Source organism: Sinocyclocheilus grahami, unplaced genomic scaffold (genome assembly GCF_001515645.1).
Source record: "Sinocyclocheilus grahami isolate Dianchi unplaced genomic scaffold, SAMN03320097.WGS_v1.1 scaffold35.1, whole genome shotgun sequence".
Taxonomy (NCBI): Eukaryota; Metazoa; Chordata; class Actinopteri; order Cypriniformes; family Cyprinidae; genus Sinocyclocheilus; species Sinocyclocheilus grahami.
Genome location: NW_015505214.1, coordinates 305,623 through 332,552, shown reverse-complemented (window position 1 = coordinate 332,552; position 26,930 = coordinate 305,623). Strand labels below are relative to the sequence as shown.

Below are 26,930 nucleotides of genomic sequence, written 5' to 3'. Positions count from 1 at the left end.
AGCCCCCCCCCCCAAAAAAAAGAAAAGAAAAGTATACTGACTCCAAGCTTTTGAATGGTATAGTGTATATTAATGTTACGAAAGCTTTTTATTTCAGATAAATGCTGATCTTTGGATCTTTCTATTCATCAAAGAATCCTGAAAAAATTGACTCAGCTGTTTTAAATATTGATAATAATAATAATAAATGCTTTTTAACAGCAAATCAGCATATTAGAATGATTTCTGAAGGAACATGTGACACTGAATATAAATGATGCTGAAAATTCAGCTTTGTGTCACAGGAATAAATTACATTGTAAAATATATTCAAATAGAAACCAGTTATTTTAAATTGTAAAAATGCTTCACAGTATTACTGATTTTGCTGTATTTTTAGTAGAAGTAGTAGTAAACAAGTAAAACACTAGCATTTCTATATACAATTTGGGACGCAGGTAAAAAGTGTCTTTTTCTTGGTAAATTTATGGAATTTCATAACATAGGCTATACTTTAGTTCTACTTTATATTATTGTCACTGATTTTGCTCATTCACACCCTTTATGGTCTGTATTTAATGGGTATAAATATTGCAAGTTCAGTTAAGAAGTGTTAGGATTAGGTTATATGCATTGCATTTATAAATAGCAGCTGTATATAAAACAATAAATTAGTTTTGTTCCCCATTTAAATAGTTAAACATTTCAACGTGTGTGTGTGTGTGAGTTTGTAAATGTACAAGAAACACATTTTCCATTCATCAATAATTACCATAATCAAGAAAACCCGTCTACACACAGCACGCCCACCAGTGTACAAAACCACGCCCACCAATAACGACAACATACACAAACCACGCCCACCAAACCACTCCGACCGCTTTGAATGCCGAGTACGCATAAACCCCGCCCACCGGTCCGAGCGCTATTGCGGCTGCACACCGGTTCCTCCTTTATCGTACATTTATGGTGTTGCTACTGGCCGTGACGCGCAACGGCCATCGACGTTTTACACAGTCACGGGTGATCGTCTGGTAAGTAGATCGACATCATGGAGACAGCATGTAGCAGTAATGATATCCAGTCTGTCATAATCCAGGTGTAGCCGCTAGGAGAGCTTGTCTGTCTTCTACTGTAAATTGGTGCCAATTCAAATAGGAAAGAATTTTCCTCTGATGTTGAGTTGCTGTGCTTAATCGGAAGCTTTGGAGGTTTGGACACCATGGCTGTATCTGAACTAGGGAGCTGCCTATATAGACAGCACTATGCGTAATTATAGGCGCGTGCGTACTCAGAATGTGCCAAAGATGCAGTCTAGGTAGGCAGCGTAGTATGTTTTGAGACACAGCCCACATTCTGGACATGGCGTTAGTAGTGAATCAGAGTAGTTCACTTACGCTTACGATTCTTAAAGTGACAGTTCACCCAAAAATGTGTTATGTATTATTTATATATATATATTTACCCTCATGTCTTGTATGACTTTCTTTCTTATGTGGAGCACAAAACATGTTAGTTAGATTGACAGTCTCTGTCATATGTCACTTTCTTGGCACATTTTCTCACACAATGGAAGTGAATGGTGACATGGATCAGGGTTGCCAAGAGTTATAGGTTTTACTCATTACGTAAATTGTATTTGACTGAGATGCTGGACTGAAATATTTCACCCATTTTATATTCTACCAAATTTGTTGTGAAGAAGGTGCAATTTTTTTGAAAGACTGTTTTTTTTAATAATTACTTCTAGCCTATAGTGATTTTGTTTATATTGTGATTTGTGTAATGCATATCAATGACTGTAAAATATCTGTTTTATGTATGAAATTTGCATATTTTAAGTTTTTATGTTTGGCCTAGGGTCATTGGGGTAGTTTTGGGTTAGTTATGATTGGCCATTGGGATAGTTTTGTTACTCAGATCTGGCAACCCGGACTATGGTTGTCATTCTTGGTTTGGAACAACATGATTGTGACAGAATTTAAACATTTTAAGTTGGTTTTATTTTCAGATTTTAAGAGTATTCTCCATTTGTCTTGTTGCTTTGTTACCACCACACAATAGTTTGCAGTCAGTGTGCCTGATATGATTTATATTAGGTGGCAGATCTTATTTAAGAAGGTTTGTTCCATTATGATATGCCCTGTTAGTCATGTGGGTAAAAGGTTATTGCCTCTACCTCTTTTGTTTATAAGGCAGGGTGTGTTTTGTAGTGTGCGTGATGCATCAAGTACATGACTTAAGACATTTATACTGTTATGACTTCTGAGTCTTATATACATCTTGTGTGATTTAAGAACAATAAGGCTGATGTCATTTTTGTGTCACACCTTTAAACAGCATAGTGACAGTGAGTGAGGGAGGTGAAAGACGATAGTGTGCCTGTGACAATGTCTACAGACCGAGAGCCTCCCGTCACTGCCAAACTCCTTCACCTCATGTTTCTCTCCACCTTCTGGGGAATGCAGATATGGGTCACCTTCATATCAGGTAGGTGTGGTCACTGTTTTTCATTGCATTTCATTGGTGATGGATCATTAATAGAATGATTGTAGTGTAGGTTACCTCGAATCTTAAAATATATTTAAAGCACCCCTGTTATGCCTTTTCGAATATTACTTTTCATGCAGTGTGTCATGTAGCTGTATGTGAACATAAACTATCTGCAAAGTTGTGAAGCCGACAGTGCACGATAAATAAAGTTATTGTCTTTCAAAAAAAAGAGTCAGCTCGCAATTGCTTAAACGATTCGTCAGGAATTCGAATCTTATTCTGTTACGGCTCTACGTCACGAAGTAACACATTTGCATGTCTGCCCACGTTCTACGTCGCCAACTTGGCCGCCCCCGAACAGTAAAATTTCCATGTGGTTAACATCATGTGGCGAAGACACTGTATCCTACGCTGTGAGAGTAACTTTGTTTTATCACATCTTATAATTCCCACAAACTTGTTAACACTTGACACTTACCACTGAGAAACGTCCTGCTCCAGTCGTGCTTGCGACTCAGTCTCTTGTCGATCAGCCAGTTCAACTGTTTCATCATCAGACTCCGGCTCGAACTGGTAATGTACAATCGGTACCATCTTTTCTATGTATTGACAAGTCTCCAGGGCTGTCATTCTGTCATGGTAATGGGCGTTTCGTTTCCGACACGCGGTAGACCAATCCAGAGCCAAGCTCTCTACGGCTCTGGACCAATCACAAAGGACTGCGCCATCTGACCAGTCACAGCAGTGAGGGCTCACGGAAAGGAGGGGTTTAGAGAGACTGATTCTTTGAACTGCTTCGCACGAGTCGTTTACAAATCATTTAGAAATGAGGTCAAATTAAGTCTATTTTTTGAGAAAACTAACATGTTTTTTGACCTTGCATGCATGTAAACCTGTTTTAGGAGACTCATAAAACAATATTAGCAACCTTAAAAATGGCATAATAGGGGCACTTTAAAGGGGTCATATGATGCGATTTCAAGTTTTCCTTTCTCTTTGGAGTGTTACAAGTTCTTGGTGCATAAAGAAGATCTGTAAAGTTGCAAACACTAAAGTCTCAAATCCAAAGAGATATTCTTTATAAAAGTTAAGAGTCAACCACACCTACCTAAAACGGCTCGTTCTAACACACCCCCACATATCTATGTCACTATGTGGAAATATTAGCATAATGCCGCCCAAATGTTCACGCAAAGAAAGAAGGCGTGGTTTCAGGAACAGCAGTCGTTTTGATGCAGCCATGTCAGGGAGACGCTGTATTTCAGTGCGAAAGCAAAAGCACTTTATTTGTCCTTCCGGAAGTAGATGCAATTAGGACAACAGAACAGCACAACCCTGATGTTTGAAATTGTGCAACGCATTTTATGGACGACAGTTTTTTTTTAACCTAGAAGAGTACAAGGCTGGCTGTGCACAAAGGCTATTTCTAAAAAAAAAAGAAGAAAAAAGTGTAAATTCCGACTTTGCTATGACAATCTGGCACTTCTGAATCAGCGACTGTAAGTATGTTTTGTTATTAGTTTAAGTATTCGCTATTGACTGTTCAAATGCGGAGTTTTGCGCAGCGCAGAGTAACGCGTCGTGTGTGTGTGTGTGTGTGTGTGTGTGTGTGAGTGTGAGGGGAACAGGGTCACATCACAGGAGAGTGAACTGTCTGTAACCGCGGCTTGTGTACTGTATCATCACTCTGTCACGTGACTCTGTCGCCCTTTTGGGCTTGAACTGATGGTAAAACTAACAACATTATTAACTGTCTTTACTTTGAAAGCTGAAACTCGCGATTATGGTAAGGGGCATTACATTTCCGAGGCATGCTTGCGGTGTTCAGCCAATTACAAGTATGACATACACATTTCAACAGAAATGACAATAAAGTATATTTTAGTTTATCAAATGCTTGTCAGTCAAAAATGCACTCTAAAGTTCAGCTAATTGCATTTAATATAAATTGAAACTATGATGCATTTATTTAATTGTAATGACATACAGTTAAATGTCTGAAAACATTAGATTCAGTTTGCACTGAAGTATATTCTTTTAAAGTATTTTATTTCCATAACAAGTACTGTTTCGTAAATTTAGCTAAAGTGTACTTATTTTTCACAAGGATAGTTTTATATGTGAAACTAGTATAATGTTATAAACAAGGTTTATGATATCCAAAGTCCTTAAGGTTAACTTAATTTTTTTCTTTCTTTTTGTTCAGGCTTTGTAATGGACAACCATCTAAACCGACACACGTTTGGCTTCATCCAGAGCCGGCTCTTCCCGTTTTACCTGCATATCGGCTCAGCCTGCGCTTTCTTCAACCTCACCATCTTTGCTATGTACCATCCTAGTAACATGCTGGATGACAAAGAGGCCTTCCAGGTATTTAGAACATACTGTATTGTCATATGATAGTTTTTGGGTGAGAGACACCCCTACATTTTTATTATCAACTGACAGCTTCCCTTCAGCTTTATGTGAGCTGAGAACCAGTGTGAATGAATCTTTGAATCAGTGGATTGAACTGATTTTTGAATCAGATTTTAAAAAAAAGACTTTGTGAATTGAGCATCTCTGCTTCTCTTATGAATGCACAAATTTTGAAGAAATATTTCGCACAAAAATTTAAATTTGCTAAATATTTTACCCACCCTCCGGCCATCCAAGATGTTGTTACTTCATCTGAACAGATTTGAAGAAATTTAGCCTTACATCACTTGCTCACCAGAGGATTCTCTGCAGTGAATGGGTGCCGTCAGAAGGAGAGTCTAAACAGCTGATAAAAACATCACAATAATCCACCAGTCCAATCTATCAAATAAAGTTCATCAATGTGTTTTTAACTTCAAACCCTTGCTTGTAAGCTCCAGTCCACATTCATTATAATTGCATGGAAAAATGTGACCGACACATTCTTCAAATTAGTTATTTTTTTGTTAAATGGACAGAAGAAAGCAATAGAGTTTTGGAACAACACAAGAGTAAAAAGAGTATGATTTTTGGGTGAACTAACCTTTTCACAGTTATGTAAGGCGACAGACTTGATTCCACCAGCTTTCTGTTTGTTCCCTAGATCTTAATTTTTTTCGTCTGTGTGACTGTGGCGGCAGTGAATGCCCAGTGGTTTGGTCAGATGACCTCGGAAATCATGGCAGACATGCACCTGATTGAGCAGGCCTGTGGATTGGGTCAGGACATCGGACTCTCATCCAATCGGGAAGCGTATGCCAAGCTCTGTGAGACAGACCCCAAGTATAAAAAGCTGAGTGGTCGGCTGTGGCTGTATCACCTGCTGTCCTCACTTTGTAACCTCTGCTGTATCGTATGTAATGGATACAGTCTATATTACCTGGCAGAAAACCTCACCACACTCTGATGACCTTACTGCAACATAGTGGAGTTATGCTCCCACAATGCAGTGCAAACCCTTGGTTAACGTCTGAGTGACAGCGATGACCTGCTCTCAGGTACTGGATTACCTCCTGACAAATCTGGTTATTATTGCTATGGATTGTCTTTTTCAATCTTTGTTGTGCTAATTTTAGTTTAGACATATGATGTATAGAGAATATTTTTTGTAAATGTTACAGATCATGGCTGTGCATATTTAAATGATACAATGTTACACTTTGCATGGTTGAGAAAAAACTGATATGCAAGTTTGATGAACAAAAATGGGAAGTGGAAGGGATATTTTGAAAACTTTTCTTGACGTTCTAGAAATGATGGCACATATTTTCTGCTTTCTCAATGAAGGCAACCGCACTCTGTCACAAAGTAGTCAAATTATTTGATTTCTCTGTTTCAACGGCCAGCCTCACCCTGTTCTCCTGGATTGGGTGTGAATGTATCGACATGTCTGTGCACAATCTCTCATTATAAGTACACTTCCACATTTTAACAGGGATGAATATGCAAATTATGCTCTCATCTGGCTGTAGATTTAGAATTCTGTTGCTGTTTGTTGAAATGGAGTTTCAATTAAATGCACCCAGCACCAGTTGCACCTCAAAATGGAGTTGCGCATGTTATACAAGTATTTTTTTTAGTGCCTCACAAACACATATTCTTGTTTTATACTGATTGACAATGTATATAGTGTAGTATTTAATCAGTGCACTGGATACAGAGGTGGCTGTCCGCTCAGAGCTAATATAGTCTAATGTGTGCCTAATATATAATATATTCTAATGTAATATATATATATATATATATATTTTAATTAAATATAACATTAATATCAAATGTGTTTTATATATATATATGTATATTTTATATAATTCACACTATAACTGTTATTCACACATTCACACTATTACTGTTATTCACATTTATATACTTCTGTTCAAAAGTTTAGGGTCAGTTTTTTTTTTTTTTAATTCTTTAAGAAATTAGTGCTTTTATTCCACAAGGAAGCAAATGATCAAAATGACTATAAACTAGTGCTGTCAAATGATTAATCGTGATTAATTGCATCCAAAATAAAAGTTTTTGTTTACATAATATATGTGTGTGTACTGTGTATATTTATTTTGTATATATAAATACACACACATGCATGGATATATTTAAGAAAACTATGTTAAGTTTATATATGTAATATATTTATATATGATATAATTTATATGAAGTTAAATATATACACGTAAATATTTTCAAAATATATGCTGTATGTGTGTGTCTTTATATATACATAATAAATATACACAGTACGCACATATTATGTAAAAAAAACCTTGTATTTTGGATGCGATTAATCGCGATTAATGTATTTTTTTTAGTGCCTCACAAACACATATTCTTGTTTTATACTGATTGACAATGTATATAGTGTAGTATTTAATCAGTGCACTGGATACAGAGGTGGCTGTCCGCTCAGAGCTAATATAGTCTAATGTGTGCCTAATATATAATATATTCTAATGTAATATATATATATATATATATTTTAATTAAATATAACATTAATATCAAATGTGTTTTATATATATATATGTATATTTTATATAATTCACACTATAACTGTTATTCACACATTCACACTATTACTGTTATTCACATTTATATACTTCTGTTCAAAAGTTTAGGGTCAGTTTTTTTTTTTTTAATTCTTTAAGAAATTAGTGCTTTTATTCCACAAGGAAGCAAATGATCAAAATGACTATAAACTAGTGCTGTCAAATGATTAATCGTGATTAATTGCATCCAAAATAAAAGTTTTTGTTTACATAATATATGTGTGTGTACTGTGTATATTTATTTTGTATATATAAATACACACACATGCATGGATATATTTAAGAAAACTATGTTAAGTTTATATATGTAATATATTTATATATGATATAATTTATATGAAGTTAAATATATACACGTAAATATTTTCAAAATATATGCTGTATGTGTGTCTTTATATATACATAATAAATATACACAGTACGCACATATTATGTAAAAAAAACCTTGTATTTTGGATGCGATTAATCGCGATTAATTGTTTGACAGCACTACTATAAACACATGTATAATGTTGCAAAACATTTCTATGTAAAATAAAAGCTGTTCTTTTGAACTTTTTATTAATCAAAGAAGTCTGAAAAAATTGTCACGGTTTCCACAAGAATACTGGCACAGTTCTTTTCAACATGGATAGTAAGAATTTTTTGAGCACCAAATCAGCATATTAGAATGATTTCTAAATGATCATGTGAGCCTTCACTGGAATAAATTACATTTTTTAAATATATTAAAATAGAAAACATTAATTTTAAATTGTTTTATTGCACTTTTAAATCAAATAAATGCAGCCTTGTTGAGCATAATAGAAGACGTTTCAAAAACATGAAAAATATTACACACCCCAAACTTTTGCACAGAATATTTATGTCAGCCTGGGTCATGAATTATGCTCAATATTTTAAATTGTGGCATTATGTTATTCAAATATACTGGAAAAACATTTACAGATGACTCTATATGAATCCATCAAACTGACCTTTGTTGTGACAGATTCAACACAAACTAGTTTATGTCCTGTTTGACTGCTTTTGCACTCTGTGAGCAACAACAAACCGGACTACCTGGGTGTACATGACACATTGTTTGCTTCGCAGTCATTTTATTTGTCAAACACATGCGATGTGCCTAACTAATCTGTTAGTCATATACAATTATGTGTATTCAGATATAAAGCACCATATTGTTATAATGGCAACACCTTACTTTGGAATGTAGCTTCTGTTTTCAGTCGCCTTACACATTGTGCTGTCTGTCCATCATATTTGTGTATATTCATATCAGTTACAGTACAGTGCCTTGAATGGAGATATCTTTCAGTTTTGATACTGTATGACTGTGTCCAGAAAGATGCTGGTGAGGCTTTGGGTTTGTCCCTGTAATTAGGGATTGACTATATTTTATCAATGCAAATCAACCGGCAGCCAGAGACTTTGTTAATGGTTATATTTACTATATTTAACTTCTAGTAAAATCTAGTAAAACATATGGTCAAAAGAGTGAAATGCATAGATTTGTGCTTAATACTGTGTTATTGAAGTTCCATCCGTTTTTATCTGCAGTTACATTCCTGTCTGCATACGGTGCTGTGAACATGTTTTTGCCCCCGTCCTGTTTTAAATTTTTTTTTTTTTTTTTTTTTTACATATTTGTCACATTTGAATGATTCAGATCAACAAACAAATTTTATTATCACACAAAGATAACCCGAGTAAATACAAAATGCAGTTTTGAAATAATTATTTCATTTATGAAGGGAAAAAAGCTGTCCAAACCTGCCTGGCACTATGTGAAAAACGAATTGCCTCCTAGATCTAATAACTGGTTGTGCCTCCCTTTGCAGCAACAACTGCAATCAAGCGTTTGAGATAACTGTCAATGAGTCTTTCACATCGCTGTGGAGGAATTTTGGCCCACTCTTCTTTGCAGAATTGTTTTAATTCAGCCACATTGGAGGGTTTTCGAGCATGAATGGACTGTTTAAGCATCTCAATCGGATTTAAGTCCGGACTTTGATTTGGCCACTCCAAAACCTTAATTTAGTTTTTCTTGAGCCATTCAGAGGTGGGCTTGCTGGTGTGTTTGGGATCATTGTCCTGCTGCATAACCCAAGTGTGCTTGAGCTTGAGGTCACAAACTGATGGCTGGACATTCTCCTTCAGGATTTTCTGATAGAGTGCAGATTTCATGGTTCCGTCAATTATGGCAAGATGTCCAGTTCCTGAAGCTGCAAAGCAGCCCCAGACCATCACACTACCACCACCATGTTTGACTTGGTATGACATTCTTTTTACCCCAGATGTAACGGGACACAAACCTTCCAAAAAGTTCAACTTTTGTCTCATCAGTCCACAGAATATTTGCTCAAAACTCTTGGGGATAATCCAGATATTTTTTGGCAAATGTGAGACGAGCCTTTGTGTTCTTTTTGGTCAGCAGTGGCTTTTGCCTTGGAACTCTCCCATGGATGCCGTTTTTGCCCAGTCTCTTTCTTATTGTTGAATCATGAACACTGACCTTAATTGAGGCAAGTGAGGCCTGCAGTTCTTTAGATGTTGTTCTGGGTTCTTTTATGACCTCTTGGATGAGTCGTCGTTGTGCTCTTGGAGTAATTTTGGTTGGCCGGCAACTCCTGGGAAGGTTCACCATTGTTCCAAGTTTTCTCCATTTGTGGATAATGGCTCTGACCGTGGTTCGCTGGAGTCCCAAAGCCTTAGAAATGACTTTATAACCCTTTCCAGACTGATACATGTCAACTGTTTTGATTCTCATCTGTTCTTGAATTTCTTTAGCTCGCGGCATGATGTGTTGCTCTTTAAGCATGCGTCACTTTGTCAGACAGGTTCTATTTAAGTGATTTCTTGATTCAACAGGTCTGGCAGTAATCAGGCTTGGGTGTGGCTAGTGAAATTGAACTCAGCTTTCTAAAATAATGTGGTTAATCACAGTTCTTTCATGATTTCATGAACAGGAGGGGGCAATTGATTTTTCATGTATGGCCAGGTAGGTTTGGACAGCTTTTTTCCCTTAATAAATGAAATCATCATCTAAAAACGGCATTTTGTATTTACTTGCATTATCTTTATGTAATATTAAAATGTGTTTGATGATCTGAATCTTTTAAGTGTGACAAATATGCAAAAAAAATAAAAAAACAGGAAGGGGGCAAAAACCTTTTCACGGCACTGTATGTAAATGAAGTAGTAGATGAAGAAAATGTTGCATTACCAGGTTTTCTGCCTGAATAAAAGGTAATTGCAATTTATACTGCATCTCTTCATGTAAAGCTGAAAAAGTGTCATTTTTTTATATTAAACAGCACAGTGAAAGTAAATGTGAAAAACAACCAGCCTGACATGGCAACATTGGTTGAACTATTGTGTGAATGACTATCTGTCTGTCTGTACAATACATTAGGGGTGTTTAGGAAGTTTTAGTTTGAAAACAGTTATTTTTGCAATTCCATTTATAAAGAAATTACACATCACCTTCAAGAATGAAGAATAATGTCTGAATCTGTGATGAATGTAAAGCTGTTGCAGTTCTGTTGTCTAATGTATGAAAATGGGTTGAATGTTTTTTATTTTTCAAATAAATTGATAAAAGTGTGTTTTGATTTGTAGGTTTTTTGCTCATAAGAGGCCCCAATTGTAAATGTTAAATGTCTTTGGATGTTAAATTCTATATTTTACTGGCGTCTAAAAAAGTGCCTATATATACAGTGTGCATATATATATGTATATACATTTTGTAAATATAGGTTTGCTTGTTTTATAAGGCGGAGAGTTCTGGTTCCAGAAAATGATTGTTCAATTTGTTGGTTTGTGACTGAAACTGATATTTATCACCATGACCATCAGCGAGGCTATAAGATTCTTTATTAGCATTGATGGCTCAATGAAGAACCCTTGACATCCATTGAATCTTTCCATTGAACTAAATGTTCTTTATAGTTGAAAAAAAATTCTTAAGACTAGGGAAAAAATGGTTCTATTATGTACACTAAAACTTTTATTTTGGATGCGATTAATCGTGATTAATCATTGCCCAGCACTAGTTTTTAATTCAGTGGCTTATCATTTAATTTAGCAAAATAAAATAAAATAAAATAAAAAGACTTCTGGCAATATTATGCAATAATAATGAATCAGAATGTGATTCATTAATCACATTGAAATGCACTGTACAATTTGTCATGAATTTACAGTATTAGATAAATTAGGTCAAAAATTTGCTGTGAAATAAATGCACATTGGGTTATTTTCTGCCAAATTACTGTGAAACAGCAGAATGCTGCTAACAACATGTCATTTACTGCTCTTGTTTATTATAAAGCTGTCATTAACCAGTTATACACAAGAGAAGTCCTACACTGAAATTACTATTAAAGTAATGCAATTATGAACCTGGAATATACTGCAATTTTACACTGAAATGTTTAGTTAGCATACTACTCCAAACATATTCAGATGATGACTTACCTTTTTTTGACAATTTCTCCAATTTCTTCTGGCACAGATCTTTAATGTCCTCACACAGATATGTGAGTTTTCTTGACACCATCTCAAAAGAGAAGTCCGGATTGACTAGAACTGCAGGAGAGGTCACCAACTCCGGCTGACTACACAGTGCTTCATAGCTCTGAGGAATATAATGAAATAAACTCTCTTAGACCAAAATCACAAATGACACGTACTTTAGCACTGACGCTACCTTCAGGAACTGAGTTTCATCATTAAGGTGTGCAAGCGTGTCGTATTCAGCATCTCTCCTCTTGAACTCTGCGATCTCCTGCTCTAGTTTCTCCATAAATCCATGTGCCTCGTCTAATTCCATCTGCTCCTTTGCTTTTATCATCTCTGTCACCTCAAAACACAGTGCCTCAATGGACTGAATCAGCTCACTGAAGATCTTCTCCGTATCCTCCACTGCTGCCTGAGCAGAGCTCTGTTATACAACAAACAGAACCAGAGAAGTGATGAGTCCAAGAACCTCTCTGTGTATAACGGGTCTAATGAGGATCATAAGTTGACCCACACTATTCCACTTGTCCATTAAGATTTTCTACCTCCTGGCAGTAATAGACTCACCTTGAGAGAGAGGACGGCGTGACTCAGGTCCTGTAGCTCCGTCTCGCGCTCCTTTATGACCTGCTGGCATCTCCTCTGTGACTGCTTAAGCTCTTTCTGCAGACCAGAGGATAAATACATGAAGAAACATATTTTTTGAAACAACAAAAAGAAATCCAGCAGCACATGTGAGGAGAATTGAATTATATATTTTGGCTTTCAAACCTGTATCAGGTTCTTTTCTCCATCATTACAAGTACTACTAGATCTCTTTTTGTTCCTAGTTGATTTATTCCACTGCCCTTGTGAGCCATAAAGTACCAGTTTTAAATGTTTTTCAACATTTCTTCTGTGGTGAGCATGTTTTTCATCTCTGATTAAAATTCATTTTGATATTTTTGAGACATAAAGTTAAAAATCAGCAAAAAAGCCTGATATATCACTATTTTTATATTACAATTATTATTTATTAGGGAAAAAATACTTATTGATACTTAGAAATTAATCATTTATCATATTTGTAAAAAGAAACCCTAAACATGTAATGATAGTCCACTGTAGGCGAGCGTAGTGAATCCAAGTGCAGATTTTATTAAACAAAGTGTAATCCAAAATACCAACAAACGAAGACTTGACTTGAACAGACTAGACTTGAGTTGACTTAACCTGACTATGACTTAAACACTCATCGACAGCAGGATAAATACATTCAATACACGACAAAGCACAAAGGCTACTTGATGGCTACTTATAGCAAACAATCAGGGTCACATGACAAGAACCAACCAATGAGGAAACAAGACACATGACTAGGACAACCAATCAGAACATGACACACAGTCAAGAGTACCACATGGCAGGATCACATGACAGGAACATAAAACAAGGCAAAATATCAAAATAAAAGACATGAAACCCTAAACCAGAAACAAAACCCAAAACAGACCTTACAAAACAATACAACATTTACCTTGAAAAATTTATATTCAAGGACCTTTTTTACTGTAATATAATAACACACACACATTATATCTATTTTTATCAATTTAATAATTTAATCTATGTTTAATCATTTAAAACTTAATTTTGAAATGTATAATGTACTTGTTCCATTATTTGTCCAAAGACAAATCCTGCTTAGTTTGATATTTTGTTATATAACGCAATTATATTCATACATTTGAGGATTAAGTACTAAAGGCACAATATGCAAGATTTGTTTTTTATTAAAATAGCCAAAAAACACTAGAACAGTGTTATGTAGTTTGCTGACTTGTGTACTTACATTATCACAAATGTTTCAAAGAATGTTTAAATCCAGAGAAATAAGCAATTTTAACTAGTGACACGGAGCGTGTCTATAGTGTAATTGTGTTGCCTGCCAATGACGTCATACACCCTTGATTTCCGTAAAACACATTGAAACACCAAAGACGCTTTAATATGTTGTGTTTTATTAGACAGGCAAAATCCCCCCCAATTATTTATATATATAATTCTTTTCAGAGGCTCATTGGCGCCCCTTCAGCTGGTGGCGCCCTAGGCGACCGCCTAGCTCGCCTATGCCTAGAAACGGCCTTGCCTGCACAGAGTAGCATTATAACAGAACTTTCAAATGTATCTAGTATGATAAAACAGCGCTGCTTTACCCCACATACGCACGACCGGAAGGAGCGGAAGCGGTCGACTGTGGCATAATAAAAGCTCCACTGCTTTCGAGCTGTGTGTCGCGCTGGTTCAGCGGCCTCGTTTCGCTTCGACGGCTTTCAGCCTCACCCTGCTTCATTCTACTACGCTAATAAATCATTAGCTCATCCATAAACATGATTTCTGCCCGAGTTTTGTCGGATTGCATCGGCTGTGGGAATGAAGACCACAACTCCCATGATTCCACACTCAGTCACAGCGTCATCAAACTACGCCTTTGTCTCTGTTTATTTTGAATACGTGCCCTCTAGCGGCGAAAATTACATATTGTGCCTTTAAAATACTTTTAAGGGGCAACATACATAAATTAACTGACACTTTAATGACTTATTTATTAAAGCTCTTGCTATGCTTAGTTATTGTGAAGTTTTATCATCCCATTTAAAGTCAGAAGAGAAGTCAGACACACCTGACAGAACATGAGGAGGACCTGCTTTTCTTTTGCAATGTCTTCATCATTCTCCGCTCCGGGGATGGTGGGGGAACGCATTCCAGTCTGTCTCAGTTTCTCAACAACTTCAGCAAACAGTGTGTTTTTGTTGAGCGCAGGTCTCGGGGAGAAGGTCTGTCTGCACTCTGGACAGCTGCACAACTTCTTCTGGTTCTTCTGCTCCCAGTAGCTCTTAATGCACTCCAAACAGTAGTTGTGTCCACAAGGAATGGTCACGGGGTCCCGCAGAAGGTCCATACAGATGGGACAGCTGAACTGCTCCTGGTTAACAAAAATACCAGCTTCTTCCTCTGCCATCTTTTACAGTTAAGGTAAAAGACAGACTGGAGAGAGTATGGCGTTTTCTTGTGCCTCCCACTATTGTCTGTATATGAGGTTGTAATGGGAGGAGTCCGTGTACAGTTTGTGTCACTCTGGTCATGTTTCAGAGGAGTCACATGCTTAATGAAGTCATTAAATCTTTGTTGTTCTGTAATGGATATTTTCATCTTTACCTCAGAATACTGATTCACAGCTTCGAGTATGCAAGGAAAGCTTCTGGAAAGATCAACCCCAGAGATGATGCTGGTTGTTCCAGACAGTGCATGTCTGTTCATGCCCACTGGATGAATGCGTGCATTTTATAATGTTTCATAAGATGTTTCTGGATTAATTTTTTGGCACTTTGGGAGACAAAGAGGGTGTGGATATTTGTAATGTAATATGTGCACAAACATAAAGGGTGTGTGTAAATAAATTATGCAACATTAAAATAAAATACCAAATATTGTATACAACTCACCATCACAATAAATCGCGATTAATCATTTGACGGCACTAATATACAGTAGCATATATATATATATATATATAAGCTAATTGATATGATTATAATTTGCAAATTATAAGCAATATTGGGAATGGATAACGGATGGGGACAGTACATCCAAAATTGTATTCACTACATTTCAAATTCAATTTAAATGACTTACCAGGCTGTCAATGAAATCAGCCTTTTTTCTACATATTTCAAGCGTCTTGTTCTGCTGTATTTTTAATTGTGATACAGCCACTGACAGTATTATATTCTCCACGCTAGAGGTCGCTAGCTCTTTCCATGACCGGCTGTCTGCACCAGTCTTCACTATCAGCGTGTTCTTCTCAAAAACATTAGAATGAAAGTGAAAAACGGGCGGGGTTTAGTGGCTCAGACGTTTCCTCTTATTGGTCAAGTATTATGTGTCTAAATAATAATTGTCATATTTAAAATCTTCACCCTTTTAATATCAATCCATTGGCTATTAAAGTTTATTAGTGCCATTATTCCGTTGCAAATTATTGTCCAGGCCGACGCTGAAGAAGCACATAACCTCGTGATGCGTGTTACTTTTCTCATCAATGGTTAGGATGCACCACTCACAGTCGAATGTGATTACTGGATAAGATTTTTCGAATGTGATTTGATAGAAATTACTGTGGTGAGTTAGTCTGCTTGTGTGTCAGATAACAATCCTTGAAATGAATTTATTTAATATTTTATACGTTATGGTGCACAAATATCATCAATAACTCAAAATGCGTTCAGAGATTTGAATGTGGCTCAATGGACGCTTGAGTTTTCTGAGCCACCAAACGCCCCTCAGGGGTGTCTAATATGAAAGTTAATAGTAACTTGAGTCGTCTCATGGTTCGTGTTGTGCGTGCAATTTAGTCTCAAAGCCGATGGCAGTGCACCCTCTTCTATTGGCTCATGACAGCAACTGAGTGGATGTAATAAATATTTCATCTTCTGCTCTGCTGGACTAAATCTAACGTTACACAACCTGTGTGACAGAAGTCAGCACAACACAGGCAGGTAGCTGTTACTTTCCTTTCATTCTGTTAGATAGCTGTGTGTTCAGTCATGTGGCAAAGTATCAGCATGTACTGCACATGCTGCTTTGTTGTCCATGTTTGACCTATCAAATGTTTTTCAAATGAGTTAATAGGCTTATTTGAGAGCAGGGAACTATTGTGCCTCTGCACAGCTGTGGTCATTTTACAAGGTCCTTCAAGGTCCACATATGCTTATTGAAGTTTTAATTTATTGCACCTTCTCAGTACTGTCCTCTTTTCATGTTCCTGTGATCCTGCAATAGTGCCACGATTCTCGTGCATGAGGGCCAGACTCATTCCTCTTATGTGACAACTGTAACTTACAAAAAATGAATATGGCTGTGCTGTTTTATTAAGGAACTACATCAAATAAAGGGGTGCACCACCATACCAGATATTCAGAAATATGCTCAGGTCAAGCATGCACTTTATTAGTGTTTTTAACATTTTATTTTATTAATAAAATTATTGACACATTTGCAAGAAAATTAACTAGGCTGTAAATAAAGCAAAAAACATGGTTCTTAACAGAATGGAAATAAATGCTTATGCATTGGGGTGTATAATCTAAGTTATGTAAATACGTTTTTCATTTTTATCAAACAGAGTCTAGGATTTTAAAGTGACAAACCAGCTAATAAGTCAAACCTCACTGAATTGATCGAGGCATATCAATACTTACAGATGTCTGTTGTTGTTTCACACCAGAAATAAGTAAAATTGAGGACATGGGAAAAGCCTGTGACATTATTACAAGTACAACCATATTCCCAATAAAAAATATTCCCAAAACATTTCTGGTTCGAAACAGCTTTGTAGTTACAATATTTAAAATTCACTCATACTGTAAGTTCACTTAATTATTATATTGTTATAAAACAAATATAAACAAAACTTTTAAAATGTATTGAGGAAATGGAAACTTAATGCATGACAGCAATGACCCATGAGTCAGATTTTATGCTCAATCATTTCCTTAAGTGTATATGTAAAAGTCGTTTAATTTTCCCCCCCAAATTTGGTGTTTTATGTTTTCATATTTATGGATTGCATTTCAATGGGTTAATTAAACTTTTAATTTAAAATGTTAAATTTAACAATGTAGTAAATCTTTTCAAATGTATTTAAATAAATATATACATATACTTTATATATACAAATAGTATTTTTCTTTTCTTTTTTCTTTAAAAAGCTACACAAAGGAGTTTTATTATAACTAATAAAGTTTTTGACGCTTTGTGAGATTATGAATAGAAGAAGGATACCATTACAGAAATCCCCAACCTGTCAGACTACTTCCTCCACACACCTGCTTTTCTAGCAAAGGAACATCTCCGAACAGAAAGAGGAAGTGCTTTAATCTCATTCTCTGATTCTGTGTGTGTCTGCTGGTGAGTACGTGTCATTTCGGGTTGTTTATATGTATATTTTTCTGATTTTCTTGCTGTGCAGAGTGACATTTAACCCTCAATGATTGTGCGGCAGTTGATGTGTAGGGGGCTGACCTCTCACCTCTGTGCGGCAGTCAGACTGAACTGGAGCGCTCCAAAGATGGCTAGACCAAGCTCAAGTATAACACTTTTAAGACTGTCTTCACTGTGTATGTATGGCAGTGGATGGCCTGTGAATTAAATGGTTTGCAATTTGTTTCATTTTGCAGATTTAACAGAGTTTTGTGAGGATTTTGCTAAAGCCAAGCACGTTGCTATCATTACGGGGGCCGGAGTGAGTGCAGAGAGTGGAGTACCAACCTTTAGAGGACAGGGGGGCTACTGGAGGAAATGGCAGGCACAGGTAACCCACACATATTGTATACACATCACACTACTATGTGATCTTAGTTTCAATATATAAGTATACCAAGGTTTTTCAAACGTTTTGATGCTAGGACTCAAATATGACAATCCCTTTGTGATGATCCCTTCTGGTGATAAATAAAGGCAGCTATATATAAAGGAGAATATTAATGTAATATTATTTTCCAAAATGACTGAAACTTCCACATCATTGCATTCTGTTTTTATTCACAATTTGTACAGTGTCCCAACTTTTTTGGAATCGGGTTTGTATACTAAAACAAATTGTTAAAGGATTATCTTATTAAAATATTTTATTTTTAATTACGTTTACAATGTATGTGAGTTTAACAATTATTTTTATTTTAGAAAATTATTTTGGGGGAAAAAAACTAGAAAAACAAAGAATATGAATTAATTACAAATTAATGCATTGATTTCTGAAGTCTTTAAAAAGCATAATAAAATAGTATAACATTTTGTTAATGTGAATGTACCTTAAACAGATTTCATTAATATCTTAAAGGGGTCATATGATGCGATTTCAAGTTTTCCTTTCTCTTTGGAGTGTTACAAGCTGATTGCGCATAGATAAGATCCCTGAAGTTGCAAAGACTAAAGTCTCAAAACCAAAGAGATATTCTTTATCAAATTTAAGACTCTGCCACGCCCCCTAAAACGCCTCGTTTTAACACGCCCCCACATATCTACCTCACTATGTGGAAATATTTGCATAATGCCACCAAAATGTGTGAAGGCCGTCTCGTTTAATTCTAGGTTGAGGACACTTCGTATATGCATCCTACAGAGGATGCGACCTCCAGAGGACCTCTTTCTTTGCTATGTAAAACACCTCATTGGAATCTGTGTGAGACTTTGAAAAGTAGAAGAAAAGTTACAGTAGGCTACCAGTTGTATATTATACTGCATGACTTTTCTTTAATTTATGATTCAGAATTATATACAAATGGGTTGCGTTGCAAAATGTAATGACTGTAAACTTTCAACATCTATTGTATTTGACAGCTCTGACCAAATTTGTCAGGCTACCTGTAACAGAGCATATAAACGCTGTAGTCACACCACGTGTAAGCAAGCAAACATTATTAATAATAATACTTTTAATATATTAATATTAAATATTAAAATGAACAATTTAATCAAATGAAAATATAACAATTCTTTTACAACAGAACATTGATGTTTTATTTTTTAAGTGCCGCACAACAGAATATATATAGATAATTCTATTATAAATAGTACTCTAATACTTTCCTGTCATTATTCTTCAAGTTCTTAGTTTCACACCACATGTACATAAGCGAACATTAACAGGAGTCTCTCTTTTCTTCTCTTTGTCTTTCAGGATTTGGCAACCCCTGAAGCTTTCTCTCGAGATCCTTCTTTAGTATGGGAATTTTACCATTACAGGCGGGAGGTGGGTCACACATTACTGACTAAATGGTTACCAATATCATAATGCCATTTGTTTCTTTCAGTGATCAATTCACTGTTATATTTATAAATTTGGTATAGTATAATATAAATGCCTGGAATGCTATGTTTATACTTTAATGAGACTACTACTTTTCTTCTAATACTACTTTTTCTTCTATATGCATGTTTTGCATCCTTAGAATTGCAGTAAGGAATCTGAATGAACGCCACTGTTTATTTCTGAGACTGAAATTCACACAGCATCCACAGGGTTACTTTACAATAGTAGATCGGTTATGAGATGCGTGCTTGCATTTTTTCTGTCTTTTCTTTTCTGTCGCAATACCAACATTTAAATTGTAGGTACCAATATGAGAAAAAAACACTATATTATAATATATCAAACCTATCTAAAATGTAATAATATAATAATATATTTTAATTAACACTAACTGAAAAAAACGTATCAAATGCAAATAATTTTAAAAACTACTACATAAAGATGATTATTATTACATTTGGAAAATTTTACTAGCCACTTTCAGCATCTCATGTCGTTATATATTTAAACACTGGGGTTGCAGTTAAACAATTAAGATGAATAATTAAACAAAAAATTATGTTTGGTTGCATCCTAATAACATCTTAATTGATTTCATTTTTCATATTGTAATTAATTGTATTTAATTTGGCAGGTTATGCGCAGTAAGATGCCAAACCCAGCCCACCTGGCTATAGCGAAGTGTGAGTCCCGTCTCAGCAAGCAGGGGCGCTCTGTTGTGATCATCACTCAGAACATCGATGAACTGCACCATCGTGCTGGTTCCAAACATGTCTATGAAATCCACGGTGAGACAACAGCTACTCAAACCAGGACACCGTTACAGTACATTAATTATTGGTTGACATCTGATAAACTGAAATGAAATGGATAGGGCATCTATTTGGTTGGTGGGGCTTTTGTCCCATCTTTCCATACAATCATACCTTTAAATTGAGGTTATTCCCTTCAACTGATCTCTCTCTCTTCTCTCTTGTCTATGAAATCCACGGTGAGACAACAGCTACTCAAACCAGGACACCATTACAGTACATTAATTATTGGTTGACATCTGATAAACTGAAATTAAATGGATAGGGCATCTATTTGGTTGGTGGGGCTTTTGTCCCATCTTTCCATACAATCATACCTTCAAATTGAGGTTATTCCCTCCAACTGATCTCTCCCTCTTCTCTCTTTCTCTCTAGGTAGTCTGTTTAAAACCCGCTGCATGAGCTGTGGAGAAGTCAAAGCCAACCACAAGAGTCCAATCTGTCCTGCTCTGGAGGGGAAAGGGTAAAAGCTCATGCAAACACATCACCATTATTTCATCAAATATTTAAACCACAAGAGAATGCACTCTCTGTATTTGCTTTTCTCTTTCTTTTTTCAATTCTCAGAGAGCCTGACCCCAGTGCCAAGGATGCCAGAATACCAGTGCAGCACCTGCCCAGGTTTGTGAGTTTGGGCTTTGTTGCAGATCAGTAGACTGTGATTAGTCAGAAATTGCAGTACTTTGTTAAATGCAGCTATTTTACCGGGTGCTGTTCCGTTACGAACTTTGCCAGCATATGTAATAAACACAGTTGTGTGCAAGTCTGCAAAATGTTCTGCATGCTGTAGTTCTGTGCAGATTTTTGTGCAGAATCAGATTTTTTAACTTTTATATTTTGACAGTTTGCAAGGAACTGAGAACTACACTACACTGTTTGGGGTTTTAAAAGAAATGAATGCTTCTATTCAGCGAGGACATATTAAAGTGATCAGAATTGACAGTAAAAATGTTTACATTGTTATGAAAAAAAAACAGTTTTAAATAAATGCTGTTCTTTTAAACTTTTTTTTTTTTTTGGATTCATCAGAGAACCCTGAAAAATGTATCACAGTTTCCACAAAAATGTCAAGCAGCACAACTGTTTTCAACATTGATAATAATAAGAAATGTTTATTGAGCACCAATGTTATGCTGTGCGCATATCAGGATGATTTCTGAAGGATCATGTGACACTGAAGACTGGAGTAGTGACAGCTGAAAATTCAGCATTGCATCACAGGAATAAATGACATTTTTAAATATATTAAAATAAAACAGTGATTTTAATTTATAATAATGTTTCACAATATTACAGCTTTTACTGCTTTTTAGATCTAATAAGTATAGCCTTGGTGAACATTTTTTTCAAAAACATAAAAAAATTATGTTGCATTAAAAAAATTGTGTAGTGTATGTTGCATTATTAAAAGAAAAAAAAGACAGTTACTTAGACTGCCTACTTCAACTCACAACTCTTCCGAACATCACCCATTACTGCCAACATCTCAGGAAATCAACAAATCTAATCAGATGCTGCTGCTGGTTTGCTTTACTGTAAACATACTGTAAGGCTGTATAATTTAGAGCGGTAGGAGGGTAGTCATGTAATACGAAATTGATCAATACAGAAATCAATACAGAAATAACTTGAGAATAGTAACACTTTTTCTCCAGCAGTAGGCAGCATATATCCACGTGTTTAATATTTTTTAATTTATAATAATGTTTCACAATATTACAGCTTTTACTGCTTTTTAGATCTAATAAGTATAGCCTTGGTGAACATTTTTTTCAAAAACATAAAAAAATTATGTTGCATTAAAAAAATTGTGTAGTGTATGTTGCATTATTAAAAGAAAAAAAAGACAGTTACTTAGACTGCCTACTTCAACTCACAACTCTTCCGAACATCACCCATTACTGCCAACATCTCAGGAAATCAACAAATCTAATCAGATGCTGCTGCTGGTTTGCTTTACTGTAAACATACTGTAAGGCTGTATAATTTAGAGCGGTAGGAGGGTAGTCATGTAATACGAAATTGGGGCTGCTTTGGTGCAAGAAATCTCAACAACTGTTATAACTGGAGGTCATGGGGAAATAAAAAAAAAAGATGTAAAGATCAATACAGAAATAACTTGAGAATAGTAACACTTTTTCTCCAGCAGTAGGCAGCATATATCCACGTGTTTTAATATTTCATGTTCAAGATATTAGTTTTGTACTTTATGTTTATAGGTGTGACGGAAGTGGTTGTAACGGATTGCTGAGGCCTCATGTGGTTTGGTTCGGAGAGACTCTGGATTCAGATATTCTCACCGCTGTGGAGCAGGAGCTGGAAAAATGTGATCTCTGCTTAGTGGTGAGTGATAGCAAATGAATGCATAAAACACTAATACAGAACCAAGTGAGCTGACTACCTAGAAAGGATTTTACGGCATCAAGAATAGGCCTATTCCAGAAACCTTACTCTGCTGTTTATAATGCTTTATTTTGATGAAATCCAAAATTCACATTACATGTTTTTATTTTTAACTTACTAAAGTATTGAGTTGTTAGCTTAGCAACAGGCTAAAACCAAACTCCATTAGAATGAGTTACCAGAGATCAGTCAGTAATTTTCACGAGCCTTCAGCATGCAAAAAAGAAAGGAAAGCTATCTTGCAGTTTATTAAGTGAGTCAGGTGTTGATTTATTGACCGCTCTGACGAATTTAGTGAATTAATTCAGTGAAAGACTCTTCAAGCCAGTAATATGAGTTAAAATGATTCACTTAAAGAGGCTGCTCAAATGGATAATTCGTTCACGATTTGGACTACACTGGAGTTTTTTTTCAGTCTTTTTATCACATCACATTCAATTCCGCCTGCAAAATTACATTTACAATTGGAGTAAATGGGATTTATGTTTTTGACACTGTGGCTCTAGAGATTCAGCATTGCAGGAAACCCTGGCATAACAGCAACATAATCAATACTCTTACAATACTATTAAAAAATTATACTGGTTAACATATTTATACCGTTTTAAATGTAGGTTTGCGAGGTCTGTAACTGAGAAGGTAGCTGCCTAAAATATTTACAACACAATATTGTCAATCCCTCATACAGATGCGTTTGTGTTGACAGCTTTATAGAAAGAATTTGTCACCTCCAACTGTATTCTGTGTTTGTCACATTGTTTTCTTGTCTCTAGGTGGGCACCTCCTCCGTAGTTTACCCAGCAGCCATGTTCGCTCCTCAGGTGGCAGGTAGAGGAGTGCCTGTAGCTGAATTCAACATGGAGTGCACACCTGCTACTATGCGCTTTAAGTAAGACATACAAATACACAAACTATCACTTTACATGAGTGACAGAGATGCCTCTCAGTCAGCCCATTCAAAGGGATAACGCATAGCTTCTCTATTGCGCACAAGCCTCCACATACGCACAGACTCTAAGTGACGTCTCTCGCTGTCGCATTTGAACAAACACTGAACGGTACATTTCACAAAACAAATTGAACACCTGCGTGTGGGTTATTTGAGATGTGTTTCTCACCAACAGATATCACTTTGAGGGTCCTTGTGGTGTCACACTGCCTCCTGCCCTGGAACGCCACGAGAGCGAGGCCATTTAAGGAGAGAGAAGGCATGACCCATTCGTTCATGCCTACTGCATAGAGCACTTTAACTGAGAGCACATGGGATTGGTTCATGCCTTCATGTGATTGGTTTTCCTATGGTTTCCGTGCTATGAAGATTTACAGCAAAGGCTGAAATTAAATTTTAAATAGTGTCTTTTTGAGTGTTTGCTTGGCCTATGTAGGAGCGTTTTGTGCAAGTTGTGTTTTTGGCATTGGATCTTAGTAGATTTGTTCCAAGTGATTCATGGGTAATTAATTTACAGTGTTTCCACAGTCGTGGAATACCTGGGAATTAAAAAAAACGTAATTTCCAGACTCAGAAAATTCAAGGAAGATAATAGTTTTCACGAGTAAGTTTTCAATATGATCACCTCTGAAATATTTCATCAGCTAAAAATAACTGGCTGGACAAATCATGAAAATTGATTGGTCAAATGTTGTTGGTACCCTGAATGTACATGTAGGACTAGACACTAATGCAATAATGATTTTGAATGAGCTGTATCTGGATGATCACAGACAGACACAATGGATGTGGAGTCCAAGGGGAATACTTAAAAACACATGAGTACATGAACAAGATTTATGACTGGTTTTCCTTTAAATTTTATTGCTAGTTTTAGGTTATTAAAGGGATAGTTCACCCAAAAATTAAAATTCTATCATTAATGACTCACCCTCATTTCGTTCCAAACTCTTAAGACCTTCGTTCATCTTCAGAACACAAATTAAGATATTTTTGATGAAATCCGAGAGCTTTCTGACCCTGCATAGACAGTAAAATAATGTTCTTAGCAATGCATATTACTAATCAAATATTAGGTTTTGATATATTTACGGAAGGAAATTTACAAAATAACTTCATGGAACATGATCTTAATATCTACTTAATATCCTAATGATTTTCAGCATAAAAGAAAAATCTATATGTGACGATATACCCCAGCGGCTTAAGACTGGTTTTGTGGTCCAGGGTCACAAATGTGGAAAAAAAAGCTCCAGGTTTGTTTTATTTCTTTGTAGGGCTGCACAATTTGTTAAAATGTTTTATATGTTAAAATATGACATTTAATATGATAATAATATTATTGTTTTATTATGATTGTTATATATATATTAAATTATAATATTCTTATTGATTACCATTAATATGATGACTATTATTACTAAATATAACTACTGTATTCAACTAAGGAAATATATGTTTTTAATATTTCACTTAAAATAATTTTAATTTTACTTTTAAAAATCATTTTTATTTTTTTATTTTTATTTTATTTATTTTACAGTACAACAGTAAAATGACAATAATAACCTTTATTATAGTGGAAAAATGCAGGGACTGGAAGCCCTAAAAATGTCTCATTTGTTGATAAGTACTTCTCTTTACAAGTGTGGAAAGATGGTTGGCACATGTTGTTCCCAAATGCACATTATAAATGACCCAAACTCAGAGCACATGCCGAGATGAGTTTGCATAGAGCAGCATTTACTACAAACTGAGCTGCTCTGAGACACCGAACGCACTATATCATGAGCTGCTTGTGTGTAAATGAACACAGTGCCTAATTTCAGTCTACACATATTTATGTGTAGCATATTTATTTGCATCGCAGATTTAGCCATTTGATAATCATGCTACAGTAAGCCATATTGCAATTTTATTTAGTTTCGCACAGCCCTAGTTTGTGTTTAAGGTTGACTGCAAAATTAGTCAGAGATTACTGTTTAAATTGTGCCACTTTTAGCCAGTGGTTGGCATATGTATGAGTGTTTTTTTTTTTGTCAAAGTCAATAGATGAGTTTGTGTGTGTTTGTGTGCATGCACCCTGTGGCATCGGGTCACCTTGATTCTGTCTAGTCCGATGCCAGATTCCACGGTCCAGCTGGAAATCTCTCTCTCTCTCCCTCTCTCTCTTTCACTGTCATGACTTGTACAACCAAGCAGCAGAAAAGCTGCATTTTGTTTGACACCTCCTGGTCCAACTCGGGTGTCCTGCATATGTATACAGATTCATCCTTGCATGTTAACATGAGATTGTGGAATGATGCTGCATGAATCGCTTGACGTATCTGACTTACAAATATGCAACAGAATGCACATTTGCGTCTAAGAAATTGAATGTGTCTTCACAGACTGACACTGTTACTAAAATGCTGTTTTGGTGTTTATATGTGCGAGATGGGTAGGGGGGGTGCTGTACGTGTTTGTAAATGAGAAATGAGTGTGTAGGTTTGAGGTGTGTGTAACCGATCGCTGTTGGTGTGTGTGCATTTAGTCTCCTGGAGAGACTGGCTCATTAGTTTCTGAGGCGATGAGAGAGGTCTGCTCCAAAAATAACACACACCATTTCCTGTCCATTAAACCACAATTTCACACCAATCTGAGCTTAACGACGTACGCGCGCGCATGCACAATAAATATCTCCCCTGACATACGCTTAGCCTCTAAAATCCTCTGAGACACACAACATCAATCCTACACACACATACACGCATGGTCCCATTAAATATCGATTTCACACCAATCTGAGCGTCTCCCCAGTCTGGGCTTGTCAGAGGACAGGGATAGAGCGATGCAGGGGAGGGAGCAGGAGGATAGGAATGGAGTGATGGAGAGGAGGAGGACACTAGTGGGAGAGACGTTTGGTGTGATATGGA

The 26,930-nt window shown here is 36.0% G+C and overlaps 3 protein-coding genes across 8 annotated transcripts; 2 read left to right on the top strand and 1 right to left on the bottom strand.

Annotated features, from left to right (window-relative positions):
- The first annotated feature begins 899 nt into the window (after window positions 1–899).
- On the top strand, window positions 900–6,625 carry LOC107581514 (transmembrane protein 205). Its single transcript, XM_016267089.1, has 4 exons — window positions 900–1,013; window positions 2,320–2,469; window positions 4,679–4,842; window positions 5,534–6,625. The coding sequence occupies exons 2-4, from the start codon at window positions 2,370–2,372 to the stop codon at window positions 5,834–5,836; spliced, it is 567 nt and encodes a 188-aa protein (XP_016122575.1). The 5' UTR covers window positions 900–1,013; window positions 2,320–2,369; the 3' UTR covers window positions 5,837–6,625.
- A 5,081-nt stretch (window positions 6,626–11,706) lies between these two features.
- LOC107581513 (putative tripartite motif-containing protein 61) lies at window positions 11,707–15,308 on the bottom strand. Its single transcript, XM_016267088.1, has 4 exons — window positions 14,662–15,308; window positions 12,567–12,662; window positions 12,190–12,423; window positions 11,707–12,117 (listed from the first exon to the last, which is right to left on the bottom strand). Exons 1-4 carry the CDS (start codon window positions 14,998–15,000, stop codon window positions 11,875–11,877), a joined length of 912 nt encoding a protein of 303 aa, XP_016122574.1. The 5' UTR covers window positions 15,001–15,308; the 3' UTR covers window positions 11,707–11,874.
- An 807-nt stretch (window positions 15,309–16,115) lies between these two features.
- On the top strand, window positions 16,116–24,940 carry sirt5 (sirtuin 5). 6 transcript variants are annotated; one of them, XM_016267018.1, is made up of 11 exons: window positions 16,116–16,160; window positions 16,402–16,537; window positions 18,010–18,127; window positions 18,218–18,351; window positions 19,720–19,791; window positions 20,486–20,639; window positions 21,039–21,126; window positions 21,231–21,284; window positions 22,883–23,006; window positions 23,840–23,955; window positions 24,191–24,940. In XM_016267018.1, the coding sequence occupies exons 3-11, from the start codon at window positions 18,028–18,030 to the stop codon at window positions 24,261–24,263; spliced, it is 915 nt and encodes a 304-aa protein (XP_016122504.1). In that variant the 5' UTR covers window positions 16,116–16,160; window positions 16,402–16,537; window positions 18,010–18,027; the 3' UTR covers window positions 24,264–24,940. The 6 variants fall into 6 exon arrangements, with proteins under 6 accessions (XP_016122504.1, XP_016122507.1, XP_016122506.1 ...); XM_016267021.1 differs by lacking the exon at window positions 16,116–16,160 and adding an exon at window positions 17,812–17,948 and having other exon boundaries at window positions 16,326–16,537; window positions 18,043–18,127; XM_016267020.1 differs by lacking the exon at window positions 16,116–16,160 and adding an exon at window positions 17,801–17,948 and having other exon boundaries at window positions 16,326–16,537; window positions 18,043–18,127.
- Window positions 24,941–26,930: the final 1,990 nt, after the last annotated feature.